The sequence below is a fragment of the Sceloporus occidentalis genome, unplaced genomic scaffold (genome assembly GCF_023333645.1).
Source record: "Sceloporus occidentalis isolate IW3139 unplaced genomic scaffold, rSceOcc1.0.p SCAF_4, whole genome shotgun sequence".
NCBI classification, from domain to species: Eukaryota; Metazoa; Chordata; class Lepidosauria; order Squamata; family Phrynosomatidae; genus Sceloporus; species Sceloporus occidentalis.
In genome coordinates, this window is record NW_028316984.1 from 94711782 (window position 1) to 94735469 (window position 23688).

Below are 23688 nucleotides of genomic sequence, written 5' to 3' on the forward strand. Positions count from 1 at the left end.
ATTAAGAGAGGCTTCTCCAACTTGGTGCCGTCCAGGTACTTTGGACTAGTGTGGTGCGGTGGTTTGAATGTTAGATTACACGTCCAGAGACCAGGGTTTGAATCTCCACTCAGCCATGGAAACCCTCTGCATGACCTTCTGAAAGTCACATTCTCTCAGCCTCAGAGGAAGGCAAGAGCAAACCCCTTCTGAACATATTTTGCCAATAAAACCCTGTGATAGGTTCACCTTAGGGTCATCATAAGTCAGAGATGACTTAAAGGCACACAACAATAGTTAGTAATTCAGTCGCCCACATATACCCTACCATTCTGGTATAAAAGATTAACTGCAGGAAGCTTATACCATGAAAAAATTACTATTTCAATAAAATCATCCAGGAATCAGGGTCCAGCATACACCAGTGTAGGCAGAGGGAGGAGACAGAAAAGGTGGCAGACACAGTGGTCTCACAGGAAATGAGGCACTGGGTAAATAGGTTGTTGGGAGCTAACAGATAGATATATTCTGCCATCCCTCATCACTACTACATGACACTGTAGAAAGTGCTGCTACAAGTCTAATGTACCAGTAAGATTCCAGGCAAAGTGAACAGTTAAAGTCAAACCATATAACATCTGATATATACAGTGCACCCCTATTATACACAGGCTGGAAGCCACACCAGAAAAACCCCTGGCACACCCTGGAAGAAGTAATATGGTGCGCACCTGCAATGCACACAGCACGCTGCGGGAACGAGCCCCATTACTTCCAATGGGGCTCAAGCATACGCATTTTTCCCTTACATGGGGGGGGGGGGTTCCAGAACAGATCCCCGTGTAAGGGAAGGGTGCACTGTATAACCAAAACTTGCCAGAATAAACCAGGCTTCAGCAACCAGCAAAGGATTGTGTGAACCAAATGCCATGAAACAAGTCATTCTGTAATCTGCATACATATACTGGGAGATCTACTTCTCTAAAGCTTGTTTTTGTCATGCATGTCGTTAACATGCTAAACTGGGCCAGGTGATAAAATGCCATGTTGTTTTGAAATATTATCTCCTAAATGGCATTAAACTCTGCACTAGCAGAGGGAGAATTCGCCTTTAGGATGGCCTGTTAAATGCCTTTGTCACTTCAACACATTTTAATGCAGCGTTTTAAATGAAGGCAGAAGGAATGTGATTAATTCCCAGTGAGGATCACCCTCTTTTACATTGCACAGCAAAAGCCTGGAGTCTTCTCCTTGTCAGAATCAGTTGCCCTCCTGTAACCCTTCTTTGTCACTTTAAAGTAGATGAAAAGCAACAAAGCTTTAATTAATTACTGCCTCTTTTGGAACAAAAAAGAAGGAAGCTTTTTGGCAGCGGCAAGCAGGCATGTATGATATCATCATAATATTTCAGTGCAATTAAATTCAAATAACAATCAGTGGTGGTTGGTGCTGCCTGAAGTAAAAGGGTTGCATGCCACAGTGAGTTGCCCCTTGACATTTTCACACATTTATACTGGATTGATGTATATATCTCTCTTTTACAAGCACACATACACCATTTACACAGATAGACAATACTTTTGTCCAGTCCCCTCACAGATTCCACCCCTACCCCCACCGAAAGAAAAGAAAAAAGATCCACCAAAGGGGGGCTTGCTGGCCAGTCAGGTTTAAACTTGTCATTCAGGAGGCCTCCACAAGGATACAAACCACAACCTCTCTGCAGCCCAGATAACGATATTTTATTTATTTTCCCTGTTGTATCACACTGAAGATGATGACTGAAAATTCTGTGATACAGTACTTAGCTGAGTGACAGAGTCCTAATTTTCATCATGTAGCATGCCACTTTGCAGATATAAGTCTGGAACCTCTTTGCAGCAACAGCAAAACTGTTGAAAACTACTTCTTGTAAAAAACAAAAACAAAAAACTTCTAGCACTGAATTGTGAAAACTCTTATCCTCAATCACTGATTGGAGATAAGAGAGGGTTTCCTGCTCATTTCTAGAATGCCTGGCAGGCTGAATTGGGCAGAGGTTCCCTATCCCTGCACCTTCATGACCTGAAATATTCTCAACTACTTAGAATGGGGGTGCTGTACTGTCCTTCCAGGGGTAGCAGTAGTAGGAATGTCAGTTCAGGATGATCTCAAGCCAACACCTGAGGTCTAGGGGCAGCCCCAGTGATGCAGTTAAACATTATGGATTAAGTACCAACCACAGTTGCTCAGATTTCATTCAAACACAAAGAGAGAGAACTCACAGCTCCCTGTTTGGAAATAAAGATTTAACTAAAGTAGCTGTTCCTAAATCAAGGGAAAATGAGAGGGGGATTCTTCCTTCTCACTTATTTAGGGAGAAAGAATAAAGAACTTTTAATCTAGCCTATCTACTACTAGGCAAAAAGTGGAAGTGGAGTGGAATGGAGTATGAGCTCTGTGACCACAATTAGTAGCAGGGAAAGAGTACGCAAACTAAATTCATAGACTTCTTAAAGAGTCTTTGCAAGTTGCAGCAATAAATCATTTAAGACTTGTAAATTGGAGCAAACTGCTGTTCTTCAAGCTGAACTGAAGATCTGCACTCAGCTCTTTCCGCTTCCCTGTTGCTGAGCCCACCAAGCTTAGAAAATATGCACCCTCCTCTCCTGCCTGCTGATGGTTCATGAAAACTGGAGATTCTGGGCCAAGCCCTGACACCTGGCAACCCTAACCAGTAGGCAGTCCTTGACATGCAGTGGCTTAAAGGCCAACAGCAACCTCTTATGACTTAAAATTACACCCAAGCAATGCAGTCATTCCCTTCAACCTGCCAGTCTATGAAGAGCAAAGATCATGCACAGAGTTCTTCTTTTGGACATGAGTAGTCCCACTCTAGAGGGAAACAGAGAGCCCTCACTGGAATGGATAGTAGACTCAAGAGTGCAGCAGTTCTTAAAAAGCAGAATGAGGAGAAAACATCATTGTGAGGGAGTTTGAAGTCTGATGCTAGGGAGGAATGTACTTTTGAGCCCCATTTATCTACTCATAAATATGGTTTGCTCCTGAAATGCATAGAGGCTGATTTTTTCTCCTAGGAAACTACATACCCACAACTAGAAAAAAACAAAAACAAACCCTAAACATTAAAATATTTTAATGACAATGCTTTAAGTATGTTTTAAGATGATTTATCAACAATTTAGTGTAACAATATATAGCTTGAAATGTTTCTTTTTAAGAAATAGAAATAGAAGGGAACAGCAGGCAACTGTCACACTTCACATATTTTTTAGCTTACAACTTCCATCAACCCTAGCCAACATAGCTAATAGTGAGGGACTGTGTAAGGTAAAGCCTAAAATTACATGAAAGGGAGACCTTTGCTTTATAGGGTGGGTCAGAATTTCTCTGCCTTAACTCAGGTGCCTTGCAACATCCTCTGGCTTGTAAACTACTACAGACATGTTTGGCTTTGAAATGATCACCTCAGCCGTGATGGCAGTTTTTCTGATTTTATCTGGGAAGCCTTGGGAAAGAAGCAGATGTGTAAAGGGCCTGTCATCTGCACTCTTATTACAAATCATTAATGAGTGTGCTTTTTTTCTTGATGGACATAAAGCAATACTTGCTTTATGTCCATCAAGAACTTTTCAAACAAATTCTTAATGTGCCAAGTTGTTTCTGAAAGTAAAAACACAGTGGTAAAGAAATGAATTTATTCCCAACCACAATATCTAGGTGAGAATATCTCTTCAGTATAAAACATGTATCAAATATAAAATCACTGTGTCTCAATAAAAGTCTGTCAACAGTGAATCAGTTTAGGCCTTGGAAGGAGGACCTTGATTGATCTTTATACACAGCACACTGATTTGGCCCCAATCTGCACTACAGAAATAATGCAGTTTGGCACCACTTTACCATGGCTCAGTTCTATGGAAGTCTGGGTCTTTTGTGGTTTTGTGAGATATTTACCCTTCTCTGTCAGAGAGTTCTGGTGCCACAACAAACTACAAATCCCATAGTGTTGAGCCATGGCAGCTAAAGTGGTGGCAAACTGAATTATTTCTGCAGTGCAGAAGCAGCCTTGATTGCTGTGAAGGAAAGAAAGGATATAATTGCAACACAATAAACATGATAGTTTTGTTGAGGAGGTCTGCATAGAAGATATGTTAGACCAGTGGTCCCCAAACTGTGCTCTTTAAGAGAGTATGGACTTCAGCTCCCAGAAACCCAGACTCGGAGATGAAGTCCAAAATCTCTTAAAGAGCACAGTTTGGGGACCACTGTGACTGGTCTTTCATGACTGGAGGAGTTTTCAGCCCTGAGGATTTGCATATTCTCTTCCTTTCTTTAATTTCTCTAAATGGGTTCTTGTGAAGTTTAAATGAGAAATAGTTGTTTGAAGAGGAGATGTTCTTGTCCACTAGTATGATCCAAAAAGTTCAGCCATTGCACCTTTAGTTGATGTAGAGGAGCTTATCACATTGAAATGTTTGATGAAAACCACGCATATCTCCAAAGTGAGTTAGGATATGTTTGCTACCTAATTAGGAGGAGAAGCCTTAATGTTTTCCTTTACTTTTTAAAGGAGACTCTTATCCATTTTCAATTCTGACTGTTCTGACTTCTATTTAAGACACTTTTGATTTAGGAAAATCTCTGACACACCGAACAAGCCACCTCATTAAAAAAAAGTCTGTTCAGACTAGCTTTCCAAGGTGAATGTTATATAATACCCAGAAGCTTTTGATTCTCTCAGTGTCTGTGTGAGCCGCCTCCGCTCAGTCTCAAAGCAGTCTTGTGTCAAGTTTCTTCCTCCTTTTCTCTCACATATTCATACACATGTTTCACCTCAAGAGTTCTCATTAGTCTGGAAATGAAGTGAAAAGTAAGGAGAGCAGGACAGTTTCTTTGGTTCTTTTTGCCCAGTTTATTGGGTCTCTAATCCTACTCTTCAGCCAACTGGGCCTACCCATTGCTCCAGTTATAAGATCTCACCTTATAAAAGCCTATCTGCACAGTACACTACCTGCACTCATACTGTCTTGCAGGCTCATCAATTTGTTTTTAGTTGCGTTCAGTTGTAATCACAATCCAACAAATAGTCTGCTTCCTCTGTTAGACAACTTCTTGCTTGGGTATATCAAGTGTTATGTTTGACTTTCATGGAGAAAAGGAGAGAGTTTTGCTTGTGGCCTGATTATTTTTGACACCACAAAAAACTTTTGCATGTAGTTTTAGCATAGGGTGATGACTGCTACTGCAATCCTATTTATAGTTGTTTTGTTTTGTGGTAAAGACCTTGACTGTTTCAGTCCTTGGACTTGTCAGCTTCCCAGTCAGTTTAGGTACCATGTTGCTAAGAAATCTCTGTATTTCATGCAAGTTTTGGCATGTCTTTCTCCTCCCCAGCCTCCAGTGGAGGCAGGTAGAGAGGCAAGAAGGAATATTATGATGCCGATCAACAGCCAAAAGTGATTAGGATACAGATCTGAAAGAAACAGGATTTCACCTGTGAGAGGGAACCAGGAAAATTGCCAGTCCTCTTTGTATTACAAATACAACCTACAGATGTTATCAACAGATGAAGCGAAGATGGTGGTAATTATGTATAATTGATTCCTGTACCTCATCTACTAGATGATTTGAGTGAGAAATTCTATGGCGCTAGACTTGCTGTTGCAAAACATCTTTTTTTTGCATGCAGTCCAGTACCTATCAGGGTGATTCTGGGTGTTAACTTTACCTAGTGAAGGGCATATACAGCTTCATTATAGCTTAAATTTGAGAAAGGGGTTAATAGACAGATGGTGGATGGTCCTCTAAGGCCTCCTATGTGGTGGAATATATTCCCCTTCACTTCAGTAGTTGCCTGCCCCTAGACTAGGATCATTCTGATTCACATTCTTTATTTTTGGTTCACTTCTGATTCATCTTTCTGTTCTTCAGTGTTAACTAGACTAGAAAACACAATCCTCAGTAGTATAATAAAGGCACTGGGTATTTTGTGTTGTACTCATTCCTTTTGTTTTCTCTTTTCCTTGTAGCTAGAACACATTCAGAAGCACATATGGTATATGTAAGTAACATTTCTCTGAAGTTTGAAAAGCTATCTTGAAGTTGATGATTTTTGTGGAAGCTATGGACTTATAAATTAACTTTGCCCTAAGATTCCAATATGAGAAACCATAAGAACTAAAACACCACTCCCCTCCCTTATCCACAGATTAGAGCAGTACTGTCAGAGGCCTGTATCCGCTACTCTCCTTCTTTCCATTCTATCCAAACACAATTACAGTAACCCTCATAAAAATAACAGAGGAAACATGTGAGCATCTTTATGACATTTTAAGCCAAAAACACACACAAACAATAAAACATCTGCAAGCAAAGTGTGTCCCTATGTACGCACCCTCTCTCTTCCCTTCAGCTGTGCAACATGTTTATGATATTGACATTTCTTATTATGTATGGATCTGCTAATGACTGTAGTGACATCATTCAGCAGAGATTCTTTTTAAAGTCTGTAAAGCTTTCCCCATTCTATTGCCCCCATATATGTTGGTTTGCAACTGCTATGATCTCCAGCCAGCAGATGTGCCATTTGAAATTTTTCTTCTTCTGTAATTTTTCTGAAGACTTAGTATTTATCTTCCCTAATGCTCAAACATACATCTCTTTCAGTTATTAAAAAGAATGCAACAGCTGTATTTCCCCATAGTAAGTTTGATCTTCCCCCTTTGTTGATGTGAGATTAGAGATTTTGGCAGCTAATTGTAAATCATTTAAATAAAGTAGCATTTCCCACTTAGAATGACCCTTCCCTGAAGAGACTGAATACAACATCTATTTTGAACAACTGTATTTGAAAATACGATAAATTAAACTGTGCTTAATTATTTTGTTGGGATATCCTCATTCAAACACTAATCATATGAAATAAATGAGTCATTTCAAATTCACTATTAAAACAGAAGCTACATACAGAACCATTCATAAATATGCAGGCACCTACACATGCCTTTTTCTAATGCACACCTGTTTGAGTGGAGGCTTTGGAAGTGATATTTTATTCACAGTTTATACTTCAGGATATTATTCTTCACTAAACAAAGCTATGCTTTCTAGCCATGTTGCCCAAAATTTCATTTATTCTTGAGTCAACACCTATAATTGCTGCAGGGATAGTCTGCCACATATTTTACAAACATATGGCCTTGAAGCACTGCACAGCTCTTATGACACTTCCAGATGTATGGCACCTAGTGCTACCAGAACATTGTAGAACTATTCTCTCTTTCCATCCTTATTGATTTTTTGTGGAATAAAAAGAAGAAGAAGAATTGTGGAAAAACATGGGAGGGTTACAACTGGAATATTATATCATTTCACTCCGTTAAAAAGTTATGGGAACAAGGCATGATGAAGGCACAATAAAAGCCAAGTCATTCACACTACCAGCTTCTTTCTTTCAGTGACTCTCAAAGGTACAGGAAGATCCCTTTGCATATTCTTAATTGAGTTATTCTTTAAAAAGCTGTGTCTGCAAGATATTAAAAAGTTTACTGAATTCTGAAACTGTAAGAACTTGAGAAAATAGGTGACTTGCAGTCTTGTTATTACTCTGAATACTTCCATATTTTATTTGTTGTATTTTTTGTTTTTGCAGAGGGGGTAAGAATGAGCCAGAACCTGAACAACCAATTCCTCGAAAAGTGCAAATTCGCTCTCTCCCTTCCTTGGAGGACATTGATCCTGATGTTTTAGACAGCATGCACTCATTAGGTTGCTTTCGTGACAGAAATAAACTTTTACAAGACCTGCTGTCAGAAGAGTAAGCATCCAAACTTTATTTAGTTTGTTACAACAGAGGAGAGGATTTCTAAGATAGCATTTTTGCTTATAGACGAAAAGTTAACATAATTAAATATCTCTTTACTGGTGCCATGTAGTAGATGGCAACCCTGAACATCATCTAGCTGAGCTGCCACCACTCACTAACTTTAAATCTCTCTCTCCTGTTAACCAATACATTAGTGAGAAATTCCCTGTGGCAGATGAGAATCTTATGTGCATAAATACACACACACACACACACACACACACACTGAGCAAAAGGCATGTGAAAGAGTGTGGGAAGAAAGGAGATCTTTAAAGGAAAGTTTTATTCTTAACAAGCAATCTGCTTTGGCAAAAGGGCCTATTCTGCATGAAGGCACCTCCTTTGAGGCATGACGTCAGGAAAGTTACAGAGTTACAATAGCCAGGGATGTATCCAGGATTTTAGGAAGACTAAGTGCCACAATTCTAATGGGACATGGGCTCGGTGGCACAGCAGCGAGCGCCATTCATTGTATCTAACTGAAGGGGCGGTCCGGACCCCCTCCCCCCTTGGCTACGTCCTTGCAATAGCCTAGGTCATATCTGGCTGAGGCTAAAAAGAAACATAATTTGCTAATGTGTCTACCAACATATTTTCTATTCTGCACATGATATCTATGAGATCTGAGCCCTGGATATTCATGGGGTGACTGGGAATCTAGACCAGTGATGGAGAACCTTTTAGAGAATGAATGCCCAAACTCAGTGGCATTCCCACACCAGGTGTCACCTGGTGCTGAGGGATCTTCCAGGGGGCTGGACTTTTGCCTTCTGGGAAGGGACCTCTGGGGGAAACAAGCATAATAAAGCGCAAAAGGCACAGCACAATAACAAGAGCAAAGAGAACAGCAGTTTAAGTGTGCAGCTCTAGAGACCAGGGCTCAAATCTCAGCTTGGCCATGAAACCCACTGGGAGACCTTGGGCAAGTCGCACGCTCTCAGCCTCAGAGGAAGGCAATGACAAACCTCTTCTGAAGAAATCTTGCCAAGAAAACCCCATGGATGTCTTTACTACACCTCACTAAGTTCCCAGAATTCCATAGCATAGCAAGATGCAGGCCTTCCAGCCAGAAGGGGCAAGGCTTCTGGCCAAAAGTCGCAGGACTTCTGCCCAGAACAGGTGAGGCTTCCAGTCAGAAGGGCGGTGCACGCCCCTCCTTGTAGCAGTTTGGATATTCATGAGGAGACTGGGAATCTGGATGGTTTGCTTTTCCATGGGGGAACCAGGCTGTGATAAGGAGCTGGGCTTTTCATGTGTAACTCCCTGCTCTTTCTTGCTGCAGCCCGGTTCTCCTGAGGCAAACGGAACCAGGACAAGTTGCTGGGCCAAGTACGGGCACGCGTGTGCACCCTGCCCCTACTTGCTGTGGCTACCGCATGTCCCCAAAGACAGCTTTGCATGCCACAGAGGGCATACATGCCATAGGTTCACCACCAGAGCTTTAGATTCACGTGGTCCAGCCTATAACCAGAATTCTAAATACAGCAGGGACCTCAGTCCCAACTCTCTGTTTGTCTCTCTCTCTCTTGCCTTATGGCACCCTGGGTTTTCATATTCCTCACTGACACCTCCCAATAAATATAACTTAATCCAACACATCCTTAACCCTTTGTTTACCTGGAAGGGAGACTATACCCCTCAACTGTGTTTCCAAGATAATGGGAGAGCTCATTATCCGAACTGGTGCTTCAGTGACAAAACATATGGACAAGCTCTGATGAAATGGAGTTCTGATGCTAGGGTGCCACCACTGTGAAGGCCTTGTGGTGGTGTGGTAGGCCAGCAGTGCAAGCTGGTCATCTCTCAATATCTCTGTTGATACCCAGCAAGTAACATTCTACACAAACTGCAGTGCCCAGACCATTTCCAATGGAAACTGCACATAGAGCACATTGCTGCAGTTCAGTTAAGAGGTTACTAGACCATTGACTGTTGTGGCCAGAATATTCCAGTCCCAAGTATTTCTTAATAATAGTTCATCTTTGTGAAATAATACTTAATCAAGGTCTCAAAGCACTTCATATGCATTATCTAGCAGTAATCTTCGCCCCTATAAGGCATTATTCCCCAAGATGCAAGGGAGGGGGATCAAAGCTCAGAGAATGCCTTCATTAAGGCCTTATAGTAGTTCATGGCAGTTGTCTGGTTCAAATACAGACATCCTGATTTGAAGCTTTGTCTTTCAATCATTATGCCAGTAACATCTTGATAGACTCCTTCTTGAGCTGTACCACTTCCTCCTGCAAATAAATGTACCTAACAAGACATGCAAATCATTGTAAAGCTATAAAAACAACAAATCATGCAGTAGGAGGAAAGGTGATAATGTTAAGAGTCAGAGGCCTACATTTTAGCAATATATTGTTTTCAGTTAAGGTATGGAAGGAAATCTGTGCAGCCAGAGACCATTCTTGGTCATGTGGACTCAGAAAGACAAAGAGCCTGAACACATTGACACAATATGCCGACTTGTGGCGTGGGGGGCATGGCATTTAGATAACGTACACCCCGATGCTGCCCCCAAGCCAGCATCACACTACCTGCTTGCCCAGACAGTGTTGCAGCGCTCCAGCAGCATGGCATTTAGATGCCACATGCTGCAGGAGCACCAAAAAGCTGGCAATGTGTTGGAAAAACCACCTTTTTTTTACCCCAAAAAAGATCGGGGGCCACGGCGTGCCTTTGCCACATTTCCCAATCTGGCGCTTAAAGGTGTGATGTCAAGTCACCTCTTTAGGGCCATCTTTATTGGCCTGAAGTTTCAAGGAGCAGTTATTAATGAAGGTGTGCCCATTGAAATAATGGCTAGCATCCTGCTGGAGAGTTACAATGGCATAACTCCACCTTATGCCATTTTAATTCACTGTTTTGAACATTGCAGAGGTTGGAATTCTGTATGAATTTTAAGTGCTTTTATCTTTCTAATTGCATGTTATTTTAATGAGTAATTAGTTTTAATACTGTATCAGCTCAATTCTATTTTAATGTTCATTTTTGTATGTTTTTAATTGTAAGCCACTTTGAGTTCCAACTTTGGAAAATCAGGATATTAATAAATAAAATAATAATGAATTGTGTAACTACCAAAATCCCCCTCTACTACAGCCCTTCCTCCAATATAACCATTTGTTGGCTGGTGGAGAGCAGTAGAAAAGCCTCCCACTGTTTTCTTAATGCAGGGTGCACAGCCATGGCATCAACTCTAGTGTGAAGAGGTCTTTGAAGAGATCTTGAAGGATGCCTGTTGCTATCTTGCTAACCATAGGTCAGGAAACAGCTGTGTTGCCAAGGGGGGGGGGGTAGAAAAGAGGTGAAATAAGGTGGATTTCAGAGGGAGGATCAAATGGAAGTTCATGAGTCCTTTTGGACTGCAGAAACAATCTAGTTTGAAACTGCTTTAACTGTCCTAGATCAGTGCTAGGTAATCCTGAGAATTGTAGCCAGGGTAGTTAAAGCAGCCTCAAAATGGATTGTTTCTGCAGTATGTTTTGGACCATGGTTACCTTTTCTAAGTTTCAGAATTTAAATTTTTTATTAGAACATTAAATACTATCATTTGGGTTAATTTTCTGCATAAAAGGTTTGTGATAGTGATAATGATGCCATGTTATTTTTCCAGAGAAAACCAAGAAAAAATGATTTATTTTCTTCTCCTTGATCGGAAAGAGAGATATCCCAGTCATGAGGATGAGGATCTTCCTCCTAGAAACGAAATAGGTATATCAACAATAGATATATGTGTATGTATACACATATACACATACATATTAATATATTTATGTGTAGGTCTCTCTTTCTTTTTTGTAGTGTCCCCACGTGAGAAGGCTAGTTGTGTCCTGATCAGTTGTTTGTAGTATATTTTGTAATATGGAGCCTAATAGGAAAGCTCCTTGCACTATGCTTAAATCCAGTGTACACATGAGAACTTCGATTGGAAAAGCTTCCAAAATCATGGTAATTATGGAATGTTCAGCCCTGCTTATCCATGTCCATAGCCACGTTTGGAGGAGTGGAATATAATTTAATAATAATAATAATAATAATAATAATAATAATAATAATAATATCTCTATACACATAGAGTTTCTGCAACAGCTGAAATTAAAAAAAACAAACCTTGAGCAGATGGAAGCTCCTTGTGTACACGGGTTTTAGATTGCTGTCATCTCTGGATCACCTCACAGTATGTTCTCAGTTTGATGTACAAAAAGAGAAGAAAGAAAGCATTCCCAGTGTTATGGGTGAATTTGAATGAATTTCATGCAGCTTTTCTTTCTCTCATTAATTCTCACTTAGTAGCCTGTTGGAAATTATAGAAGTGACTTTTCTGGTGTGGTGCTTCTGATTTCTTAAAGTGAGCTCCCTAAAGAATGGTACATTGATTTAGATGCATGTTTTGGCATAAAGAGAAGAGAGGATCATTCTACTCTTAATCCTTGAAGTGTCTGAATTTTCACTTCCTCTGCAGACAAGTGCAATATTATTCCTCAGCTATTTGAAGCAATCTTTCTTCCTATATCTCATACCCCAAGGTTATATATACCATTTATTTCCTACTATAATGCAAACTATTGTCTTGATTTCTTTATGCAGAAAGAAAAAAGTCTTCCCTGAATGTGCTAGCTGTATCTCTGAACAAAATATATTTCTGTGATGTCTCATCACATTTTAGCATTCATATGCATTATTCAAGTGTTAGTTGTGTTTCCTTTCCCAAAGGAAACAGGGTTCAGCTCTTTGGTCCTAACAGTATCTCTGGGAAAGTAGAGCAAAGTGTAATTGAGAGTAATAATGTTTCTGACAAATATCTCATCATTAGCTATTAACTGTAGTCTCAAACAAAGAGATGAGAGAAATGTTCGGATGCGGAAAATCCGTGGGCGGAAATAACTAACATTTCCCCCTGCCATGGACGGATCATTTCCTGGTTGAGGCAAAAATCAAGGTCTCTACCCAGATCCCTCCCAGGGGTGGTGGACCTATTAGGATGGTCCACCCTCGAAGGCTGATGGAACCCAAAAGGTTCCAAGAAGCCCTAGAGGGATACATGGTTGGAAGTGACGGCGACTCTGTTGATGCCCTGACTGGTACCTGGAATACCAGTTTCTCGAGGGCTATACACAGTATCGCTCCCAAGCGCCCTCTCAGACCCGCTTCCAAACGTAAGCCCTGGTATACGGAAGATCTCCGGGCGAGGAAGCGGGAACTGCGACGGCTAGAGTACCGTTGGCGGAAACACCTTCGCTTACACGACAAGACTCTCCTAGACCAACTGTTAGTGGACTACGGAGAGGCGATACGAGCAGCTAAGAATTCGTTCTATGGTGCTCGTGTCGCGTCCGCGGAGTCGCGTCCAGCAGAGTTGTTCAGGGTAGTCAGGGAGCTAACTCAGCTCCCTCCTGCCCCGAACCAGATCCTTGAACCTTCTAAGGCCTGCTGTGACCAATTTAACAACTTCTTCGCGGATAAAACTTCTCGGATAAGCGAAGGTCTTGACGCCGACATTCAAGCAGAACCTAGGGTAGAGGCATCCAGAGCCTCCGTGGACTTTGTTAAACTGGATCGGTTTGAGTTGGTAAGTACCGATGATGTGGACAAGATCCTCAGAAGTGTTCGGAAAACGACCTGCTCTCTCGATCCCTGTCCCTCATGGCTAGCAGCCCAGGGGGGACCGGCAGTGACTTCACTGTTACGCCGGATCATTAATACATCCTTGAGGGAAGGGCAATTTCCATCTGAGTTAAAATTGGCCATTGTAAAACCTTTATTAAAAAAGCCCTCCCTCGACCCCCTGGTACATAATAATCATCGGCCAGTCTCGCTGCTGCCATTTCTGGGGAAGGTGATCGAGAGGGCGGTTGCTACCCAGCTTCAGGCGGTCTTGGATGAAACGGATTATCTGGACCCATTTCAAACTGGCTTTCGGGCGGGTTACGGGGTTGAGACGGCCATGGTCGCCTTGGTCGATGACCTCCGTCTGGGCATCGACAGGGGAAGCGTGTCCCTGTTGGTGCTCTTGGACATCTCAGCGGCTTTCGATACCATACACCATGGTATCTTTCTGGGGCGCCTGGCAGAGGTGGGAATCGGGGGCACTGCGCTCCAGTGGTTCCGGTCCTACCTCTCCGGGAGGTCCCAGATGGTGCAGCTGGGAGACGTGTGCTCCGACGAGAGGGCCCTTAAAACTGGGGTCCCTCAAAGAGCCATTCTGTCTCCCATGCTATTTAACATTTACATGAAACCGCTGGGAGAGATCATCCGGAGACATGGGGCGCGGGGTTATCAGTACGCTGATGACACCCAAATAATTTTCTCTATGTCTCCGACTGATGCAGTGACCGAGGATGGCGTCTCTCCTCTCGTGGCCTGTCTGGAGTCAGTAATGGGCTGGATGAGGGAAAACCGACTCAAACTGAATCCAGAGAAAACGGAGGTACTTGTGATAGGTTCCCCTGGTCCAGGAATGGCGGTGGTTCCACCTGTCCTGAACGGGGTCACGCTCCCTGTGAAGGACTCCGTGCGCAGTCTGGGGGTGCTTCTTGACTCGTCCCTTCACCTGACTGCTCAGGTGAATGCGACGGTCAGGAGCACCTGTCATCAGCTTCGGCTTATTCGCCAGCTGCGTCCATACCTGGCCCAGAGGGACCTTGAAACTGTGGTACACGCTCTGGTAACCTCGAGACTGGATTTCTGCAATGCACTCTACATGGGGCAACCCTTATACCAAACCCGGAAGCTACAAATGGTACAAAACATGGCAGCCAGGCTGGTCCCTGGTACTTCCAGGGCCAGCCACATTACACCGGTGTTAAAAGATCTGCATTGGCTGCCGACTCACTTCCGGGCGCAATATAAGGTGTTGGTGATGACCTATAAAGCCCTAAATGGCTTGGGCCCAGGATACCTGAAGGACCGCCTCTCCCCATATATTCCGTCCCGCACCCTCAGAACATCTGGGCAGCAACTACTTAAGGTTCCCGGAGCTAGGCTTGTCTCCACTACCAGGAAGACATTTTCCATCGCCGCCCCGGCCCTTTGGAACACGCTGCCCATAGAGCTCCGCTCGGCCACCTCCCTGGCCCAATTTAAAAGGGATTTGAAGACCTTCCTTTTTGGTAATGCATTCCCCGATTAAGATGTCCTATGGACCTCCTTCCTCTTCACTGGCAAGGGGACTGGCTAACTCGGGGCTTTTCTGTTTTTATTGTAATGATATTGATGTTTTTAATGTATTGTTTTTAAAGTGTTGTAAACCGCCCTGATCTGTGGAAGGGCGGTATATAAATAAAAAATTTATTTATTATTATTTATGTTGCTTGAAAATATGACTTCCTTCATAAGTTCATGTCATATAGAAACAGTGTTTGACTTTCTAGACAGTTAGGGAGAATTTGGAATATGGAAAGGATTAGTTGCAGGATTTATATGCCACTAGAGTTGATGCTAAAGTGGTTACAAAATATATTTTACTGTATTATTTTTACTCTTTTGAGACTCTTTATTTTTGATACTTTGCATGTTTGTGATCCCATTCATCTTCAGAGTATATTTGCTTACCCCTTCTTGAGCCAAATTTCATGCTTTATTCCTTTAATGGTGGCGGGTAGATGGTTGAGTTTCTGTGTGTATTTACTCCATGATGCTGCAGTTCCACACCGGGTATATAGTAGGTCTCACTTTTTTCAGACCATTGAAAAGTCATGTCTCCTGTTTTAAAAACTTTGCAACAGCAACCATACTTCAAAGAGGACTAAAGTAAAAGCCATACATGCAAGAATGCTTATTCTAACCCATTCTTTGTGGCTCAAACTTGTTTTGAGGCCTTGAGGTGACACGAAGAACCATTAGATCAAAACTGAGTATATACACAATGATATAATGTATTTATTTTTCTTTTGCCAAAGTCTGGTAGATGACGTTTGCATGACACACACAATATATTGCAAAGGCAAGTGGGTGGAGAATTGCAGGATCATTTTGAAGTTATGGAAGGTTGTGTAGCATCAAAGAGGCAGAATTTTATCACCATCCTCTAGGATCCAAATTTCAGCCAGATTCCACATTTCCTAATTTTTATTACATGATCTCTCAGCAGTAAATGCTTCTATATTAATTTCATCAGATCCAGGTTTTTTATTCCACATTCCAGAACACTGCTGGAACTGGATGGTGGTAGGAAGTAATCTTTGTCAATTCATCTTTTTATTGCAGTCCTCTTCACAACCTGGACATTCTGGAGGTTCTCCCATTGCTCTAAATACATTTTGGGTGGGGTTGGACATAGGTCGGTCCAGGAGAGAATTTATTATGATGATTGTTTTCCCTCACTCATGCAGCAGAAAAGCTCTACTGTTTCAAATGTTTTTTCCTAGGAAAACCGACTCTTCCATCCATGGAAAGCTTTTATCAGGCAAGCTGAGGACTGTATTCTGGATGTTCATCTAAGATGGAAGTTTTAAGTAGTTGGTTACAGGAAAATAATACAAAATCTCTTTATCTAAAATTGTTCCCTATATGCAGGAGGTCTAGAGTAATGTGGAAGAAAATGATTATAGAGTAAACAAATATGTGAAATCTAAAAATAAGACACAAAAACAGAATTTGGTAGAGAAACAAACAGGAAAAAATATCTTATTTGAGCACCAGCTCCTCAAAGGTATTTTTTTCCTTTTGTGATTTCTGATAATCTCATTTAAATGGTTCAGTTCTGCTGGAAGTCACTCATGAAAAGCTGCTGGAAGATACTTATATTTTGGCAGAGGTGTTAAGCATGAGATTTAGCAGTGCAGGGAAGAGTACCTATGTTTCTGTTTCCCACTGGGGTGCCTTTGTATCTGTCATTTAGAAAATATAGTGAGAGGCATCCTAGACAGCATGTTATTGTCAGACAGGGACACCAGAAGTGTTCATAGCCATGCTAAGTTGACTGCATTATCTCTACATAAAGACCCTCCAAGAAAGCGTGTGGATTCTCCAATGCTGAACAGACATGGGAAGCGAAGACCAGAGAGGAAATCAATGGAGGTCCTGAGCGTGACTGATGGAGGATCCCCAGTTCCAGCTCGCAGAGCAATTGAAATGGCACAGCATGGACAGAGGTAGGTGGTCCCCAAATCTAAAACACAGGAGGATCTCTGTGTCATTTGTCTGGAGTTTCAGAAGCCATAGTAGTTGCCACAGATGTTTATATTAAGGACAAGACAGCTGTTTTCTCTCAGAATTAGTCCATGAAAAATTTGGTAGGAAGCAAAATGAATCATAGGGAACCCTTTGGGTTGTTACTGTTCTTCTTTTCTGACGCTTTTCAAAGCAGTGCTAAGGGGAAATTATGAATAGAGGTGTGTATATATGCTAAATGAGTCCTCGGTGGGCCAGGTGAACACCACAACTAAACTGGAAATGTAAACATTGCTCCTGCTGTCAGCCTACAATATGAACATACTTCTCTGAAGATGCCAAAATGTATTGTTTCAGTTCTCTCTTGGACTGAGGAAACTTACCAGCCATTATGGTACAGAGAAAAGCAGAGTGCAAAAAGTAGTGTTTCTAGAAAGTATAAACTTCACTGTGAACATGACAGTCTTTTGCTTGTGATCTGAATAGGTCTGAAAGCCTTAATACTGCAGAGATTAAGGGGAATATGGGAAATATACAGAAGAACTCTCTCTGTTTTTACATTTTTTCACCATCTAGTTTGATTTGTTTTTGCAGCATGGATACATTTTTCAGCTGGTATGATTCATGCTCCTCTTCCAGCCATCAACTAGAAAGCACAAGAGGCTGCTGGAATTATCTGAAATAATGTCACAGTTTCTGTCATCAAATGTAGTAAGTTGGGGGCAGGAGTTAGATTGTTCTTTGCACACTAGAGGGGTCTCTAGGGTCAGTAGAGCAATTTCCCACCCCCCTCCACTTATCATGTTTGATTCTTGAAGGCACATGACTGGGTATCATATATTTTAATTCTGAGATGGACCAGAACAAAAAGTCATGAACTATAAACAGATATATTGAAATACCATGGGTAAAGAGTGATGGATTACATTTATCAAATATGATAGACCTTAAGATGCAAAAGTAAGCTGAGCCTGAACTACTGCTGGCCTATAACCAGTGACTACTTCAACTTCATCTGAAGTCTAGAAACCATCCCTGGTGCTGAGGATTTTGCTTACCTTCAAAGTACTTGCAGTACAAGATTTTAGAAAGTCATCTTCAGTTAGTCTCTTTCATAAGTTACCATGCTGTGTTGTGTCCCTGTTGTTTGAATCAGGTGTTTAGTGTTTCCCAAACTTTGGTCCTCTAGGTTTTTGGGATTTCATCTCCTGGAGGCCCCAGTTAGCCTAGTCAACAATCAGGAATTCTGGGAGCTGAAGTCCAAATCATCTGGAGGACCAAAGTTTGGGAAACACTGGCCTAGACAGAGCAAGATAGAAATCACCATCTATGAAAGTAACCTAGAATTAGGGAGAATATCACTTCTCGGTTCTAAGAACTTGCCTAAAGTTATTAAGATAGCTTGTGTAGTTTCTGTTACCTTTTGCTTTCAGACTGCGGTTATGTGGATTCTCAAGAAAGTGTCAATATTATAAAACTGCATCTGTCACCAGCCTGAATATGTTTGATAGCTTATTTATTTATTTATTTATTTATGTTTAAGCAGTATTAATAGTAAACAATACTAGAGAGCCAGTATGTGTAGTGGTTTGAGTATTGGACTGTGACCCTGGAGACCAGGATTCAAATCCCTACTCAGCCATGGAAACCCACTGGGTGACCTTGGGCAAGTCACACACTCTCGACCTCACAGGAAGGCAAAGGTAAACCCCTCTGAAAAAACCTTGCCAAGAAAACCCTGTGATAGCTTCACCTTCTGGTTGCCATAGGTCAGGAACATCTTGAAGATACACAACAACAACAACAACAATTTAAACAAAACAATAATATGAACTGTTAAACTGACATATACTCAGGGAGATTCTTATGATGTAATGTTCTCCAAACACTTTATAAAAGGGCATGCCATAACAACAACAAAAACTCTAAATTTTAGGAATTCAACCTGTATTCCAAATGTTAATATGGGGAGTATCGCTACTAAGTGTGTGTGCTACCCACCGGTTACTACAAGTAGGTAAATATGGGATTGTGTGCTGAGAAAGAGAACATATGTAGAATAATTGAATAATTTATAGTTTAATGAGTATGAGGTTTATAAAGGAAATGTTGTATTGTAGGACTGGGCTTTTCAAAGTTACATTATCTTCATCTTCAGATGAAAAAAGTACACAGAATGGCACTGTAACTGTTCAAAACATGGGCCATTCATTTACACCACAAGTGTCTGGACATAGTGCATATCTGACTGGGACACAGTAACAAAATACAAGCACTTGCAGCTGAAAGGCAAATTTTTTCATAAGGCTTGTATCGTACAACTTAGCACTGGGCAGACTATGGAAAACAAAACAAAAAAAAAATGTTTGGAGATCATCTCCAGCTACTGAAGGTGCTGCCTTGAAGGATATAATTCTTTGATGATTTTTACACTACAGGAAGAAATGGTTTAATAGTAATTTTCTTTTTCTGAGGAATCTGAGAGTGACAATTCAGTGGTGAAAGGCTAGAAATCTCTAACATATCTCAAAAACAGAATTCTCAGCATCCTTAAACAAATTATCATTATTGGGATTCCTTGGGTGAAGGAAGTTAAGCAGGCAGAAATCCAATATAGGTTGGCAGTATAGATGCATGATCAGTTCCATGCTATGTTTACTTATTTCTTTATCTCAAGAGGTTGGCTGATCAAAATGAAGCATTTGAGGAGAACAACCACCTGCCCTATCTCAGCTAGATGTACTTACATAATTAGTAAAGATTCTTTACCAGTCCTCAGATGGGCTTTCATACCCAGTAGTTATTATTATTATTATTATTATTATTTGCAGAATATTGGTAAGGAATGGCACTTTCATGGCTTGTTTCATGTTATTATGTACAAACGTGCTTGCTAGAGAACCAGTGGATGCTGTAGCTTTGACATCAGTTTTATAATATGTAGGGATATGCAGCCATAGCTTGGAAAAGAGTTCTAACAGAGCAATTATTAATAGACTCTGGAAAGAAATCTAGCCTTTATTTAATACAGTGAAAATGCTGCCCCCACCCAAGTGCTAGGAACTATATAACTGTCTCCAATTGCTTTCTGTCTGTCTGTGCTTAAGATATTTTGATATTGTGCATGGCCTTCCTATCTGTCTGAGACACAAGGGTGCAAGTATCTATTCTGCTAGTCTGTTTTAATCTTGCTAGTTACCACCTCAAATCTATTTAGGAAAAAGTGTTCCTTTGTTTCTTTGGTACTGTATCTTCCTATGTTTCTGGCTGTTCATATTTTCCCCTGTCTCTTCCCTTCTTGCTACCAAGGAAATAACCTGTGAAAGAGATGAATGTAGTGAATACCTAAAACCAACTAGGTTTCAACATTTCTCTACTGAAAATCTTGCTTCTTCCATTACTGCTTTGGTTGCTTTAAACTTTATTTCCTTTTGTTCTTTCTCTTGGGGGAGAGGGATTTAGAACATTAAGCTGTTTTTGTTTGGCATATGTAAACTCATTTCCTCCAAGATAAATCAATGCCATAGCAGCTGCCATATTCATGGTGCATTTTCCTATAACATTCCCCCACAAAAATAGATAGAATGAGCTTCATGCTTTAGTTTATAAACTGTCTGTTAGAACAAACAAAATGAGTTTCAGGCAAAATTATGGACTCAAAGAGTGGATTCCTTTTTCTGGTGAATCCTTTATATTAATTAGTTGGAATAGCTGCTAACTGATATTAGGATTTGGTATTCAAAGAGATAGATGTGTTAGGTAGTTTTAGCATAAAAATAAGTAAAAAAAATCTAGTAGCACCTTTGCGACAAAGTGGAAAAATGTAATTTCTAGCATAAGTTTCCTGGACTGTGGGCCATTTCACCAGGTGCAGGATCTGATGAAAATGACCATAGTCCATGAAAGCTTCTACTAGAAATTTCTTCTTCCCAATTAATCTCAAAGGTGCTACTGGATTCCTTTAATTCTTTTTAGGATCTAGTCTCTTATGTCAACTGCTGCAGACCTCAGACCACAGTCTAGTGAGGGTTTTGAATACTGCCTCTTTTGGCTTTTGCTTACAAACTATACCAGGTAATAGATGGGGAGGGGCGGACTTGAAGGCACAAGCTGTGTGCATATGAAGCCATTTTGCATTACTAATTTGACTCTTCATTCTTCCATCTGTGTTTGATACTGGTGGCTTCTGAATTCTAACAAATATTACACATCTCTGTGACAAATATAAGTCTGTTTTGGGTTAGCATTTTGTTATGTGGTGACATCGTTTCAGCTTCAGGACACCAACTGGTGAAGGAACAAGGCTTCATCTTTCACAGTATTTCTTCAAGAGGGATGGAGTAACTTGGGTGGGTCTCAGGCAAATCTCATATGAATGTCCACATCAGTAACTCTGTTTTCTCACTTTGTTCCTGCCATAGTAAAACAATGTTCAGTAAAAGCCTGGATATCTGTGACGCCAATCCCAAATTCAACAAAGAAGAAAGGTATAAACCACCAACAATCTGTTCCTCTCCTTTACCTCACTGCTATTCCTTAAAGATGCAGTACTTACCTTCTTCATTGGGGGCAAATTTGCTTGCACTGGAAAGAAAGAATGAAAGAAAGAAAGAGGCCCAGCACAGGATAGGCAACCAAAACTTTCTTGAACAGCATTACTTTATGTATTCTGGCAAGTTAGTTTTCAGGTGCTTTATGTATAGCTTCTGCCTCTGTTACTGTAGCAGGAAAGGATTCTTACATCTTTAATAATTGCATAGATGAGGAAATGGCAATTTTCCTCAACTTTCATAATAAATTAAAGATGTCAAAATTTATTTTTTGTATTGACAGATCAGGTTACTGTATGGGTAACAAATTCCTCCCTTGTGACTAAGTGACTTCTATCCTAGTCTGTGACCCCACTATCTTGCTTAGTTAGTAGATTGTGGGGGGTGGGGGTGGGGGGGCTCTGTGAAAATGGAACAAAAGGTTGTAAATCAATATTCCTTCATCCCACGGTGCCCCTCAGTGGTACAAAGTCCCCATGACCCTTTTTGCCTCTGTGTGGCAAGTGGAGCCAAAGTTGACTATGAGGAGCCATTTAACCAATGGAAAGGTGGCCTGATCCACATGTGTGCTACATATACCATGCTACCTAATCCAATGCAGGCTAATGATTAGCTCTGGATTGCAGTGATCAAACTGCCTGTTAGCTGACAATAGCCAGGGACGTAGCTAGGATTTTAGGAAGGGGGGGGGGGTTCCAGACTAAGTGCCACCATTATAATGGGGCTTGGGTGTGGTGGCGCAGCAGCACACACCATTCATTTTTCTAATGGAAGGGGGGGTCCGGACCCCAAGAAACCCCCCCCCCCCCTTGGCTGCGTCCCTGCAATAGATAATTGTCCCATTTCCTCCTCAGCTTTGGACTGCTTTTAAGGTATTCCATGCTCTGCTGTTTCATATAAGGATGAGACTGTTAACTGGAACACAGTCTTACTCATGATGTAGCTGATGGAATTTCAGAAAGTACTTGATAAACTCCACCTGTCAATATCTTTTTTTCTCACTGATTTTTTTCTCAACTACTTGAAGATACCGTTGCTATCTTTGAGTTGTTTTAATTTTAAAGCATTTAAGAAATCTCTTTTTCAATCCAACGTAACAGTGACAATATTGCAGAATATCATCTGCTTTAATATTTACAAAAACAATCCACAAATCCACCTAGTCCAGGACTCTGATATGCTACTGACAAAATTATTCTCAAGTAAAGCCTACATTTTCCCGTCATCTGAAGAACTCTTCATAGTTGTATCAGGCTATTAAAGCCTTTTTTTTCTTTTTGGACACCTTTGATGGGTGCTGTCTGAATCCAACTGAGGTTGTAGCCAAGTTTTCAAATTATTCTAATAGTTGTAGGCTGCGGCCCATTCTTACCTAGGAACCTTTTGCATCTACATTTCTAGAATCTGTAACGTAAGAAGCAATGATGCTCAGTCCAGTATAACAATACCATCTCTGAATTCACTTAATATGTGGAGTCTCACTGCCCAAAGACTCCAGGGTAAACAACTTTGAAAGGCCCATAGCTCACGTATTAGCCTCCAGCATCCTCTCTAAGCTGCAATAGGTTTTTAAAAAATCAAAACAGCCATGATTTATTATCCACTGCTGGTTTTGTTTGTTTTTGGCTGTGCCTCATTTCTGACAAAAAAAAAAAAAAAACAGACCATACTTCAGATAGAGGGAAAAGGAGCTTAGCCATTGCATGGTGCGTGCGACATATTAATAATAATCTAGTAACAATACATTAGCATATTGTAATCGTTTCACATATATTGCCCTACTGTTCAATATTAATAATATTGACAATAATTGAGCTGTTCTAAGTTTTCAAACCTGTTTTTTGAGGCTGAGAAAGTCTATTACATAAACTTTGTAAAAGACCTACAGGCTTCCTAGAATCATAGAATCCTAGAGTTGGAAGAGACTTAAAGTCCAACACCTTGCCATGCAGGAATACACAATCAAAGCACCCCCGGCAGATGGCCCTCTGTTTAAAAACCTCCAAAGAAGGGGACTTCACCACACTCTGAGGTCAAATATTCCACTGTCAAACAGCTCTTACTGTCAGAAAGTTCTTCCTAATGTTAAGGTGGAATCTGTTTTCCTGTATCTGAATCCTTTGCTCTGGGTCCTATTATCTAGAGCTTCAGAAAACAAATTTGTTCTATCTTCAA

At 41.0% G+C, this 23688-nt stretch overlaps 1 protein-coding gene across 20 annotated transcripts in view; it reads left to right on the forward strand.

Moving 5' to 3' along the window:
* The window catches only part of BRSK2 (BR serine/threonine kinase 2), a 535565-nt gene that overhangs the window by 449596 nt on the left and 62281 nt on the right, over window positions 1-23688 (forward strand). For 14 of the 20 annotated variants that reach the window (XM_089520942.1, XM_089520948.1, XM_089520947.1 and 11 more), the window contains exons 9-13: window positions 6012-6043; window positions 7634-7798; window positions 11466-11563; window positions 16794-16944; window positions 21385-21450. In XM_089520942.1, the coding sequence (XP_089377068.1) occupies window positions 6012-6043; window positions 7634-7798; window positions 11466-11563; window positions 16794-16944; window positions 21385-21450 (512 nt within the window). The remainder of the gene's footprint in view (window positions 1-6011; window positions 6044-7633; window positions 7799-11465; window positions 11564-16793; window positions 16945-21384; window positions 21451-23688) is intronic. The other 6 variants (XM_089520941.1, XM_089520944.1, XM_089520958.1 and 3 more) reach the window with 1 other exon arrangement.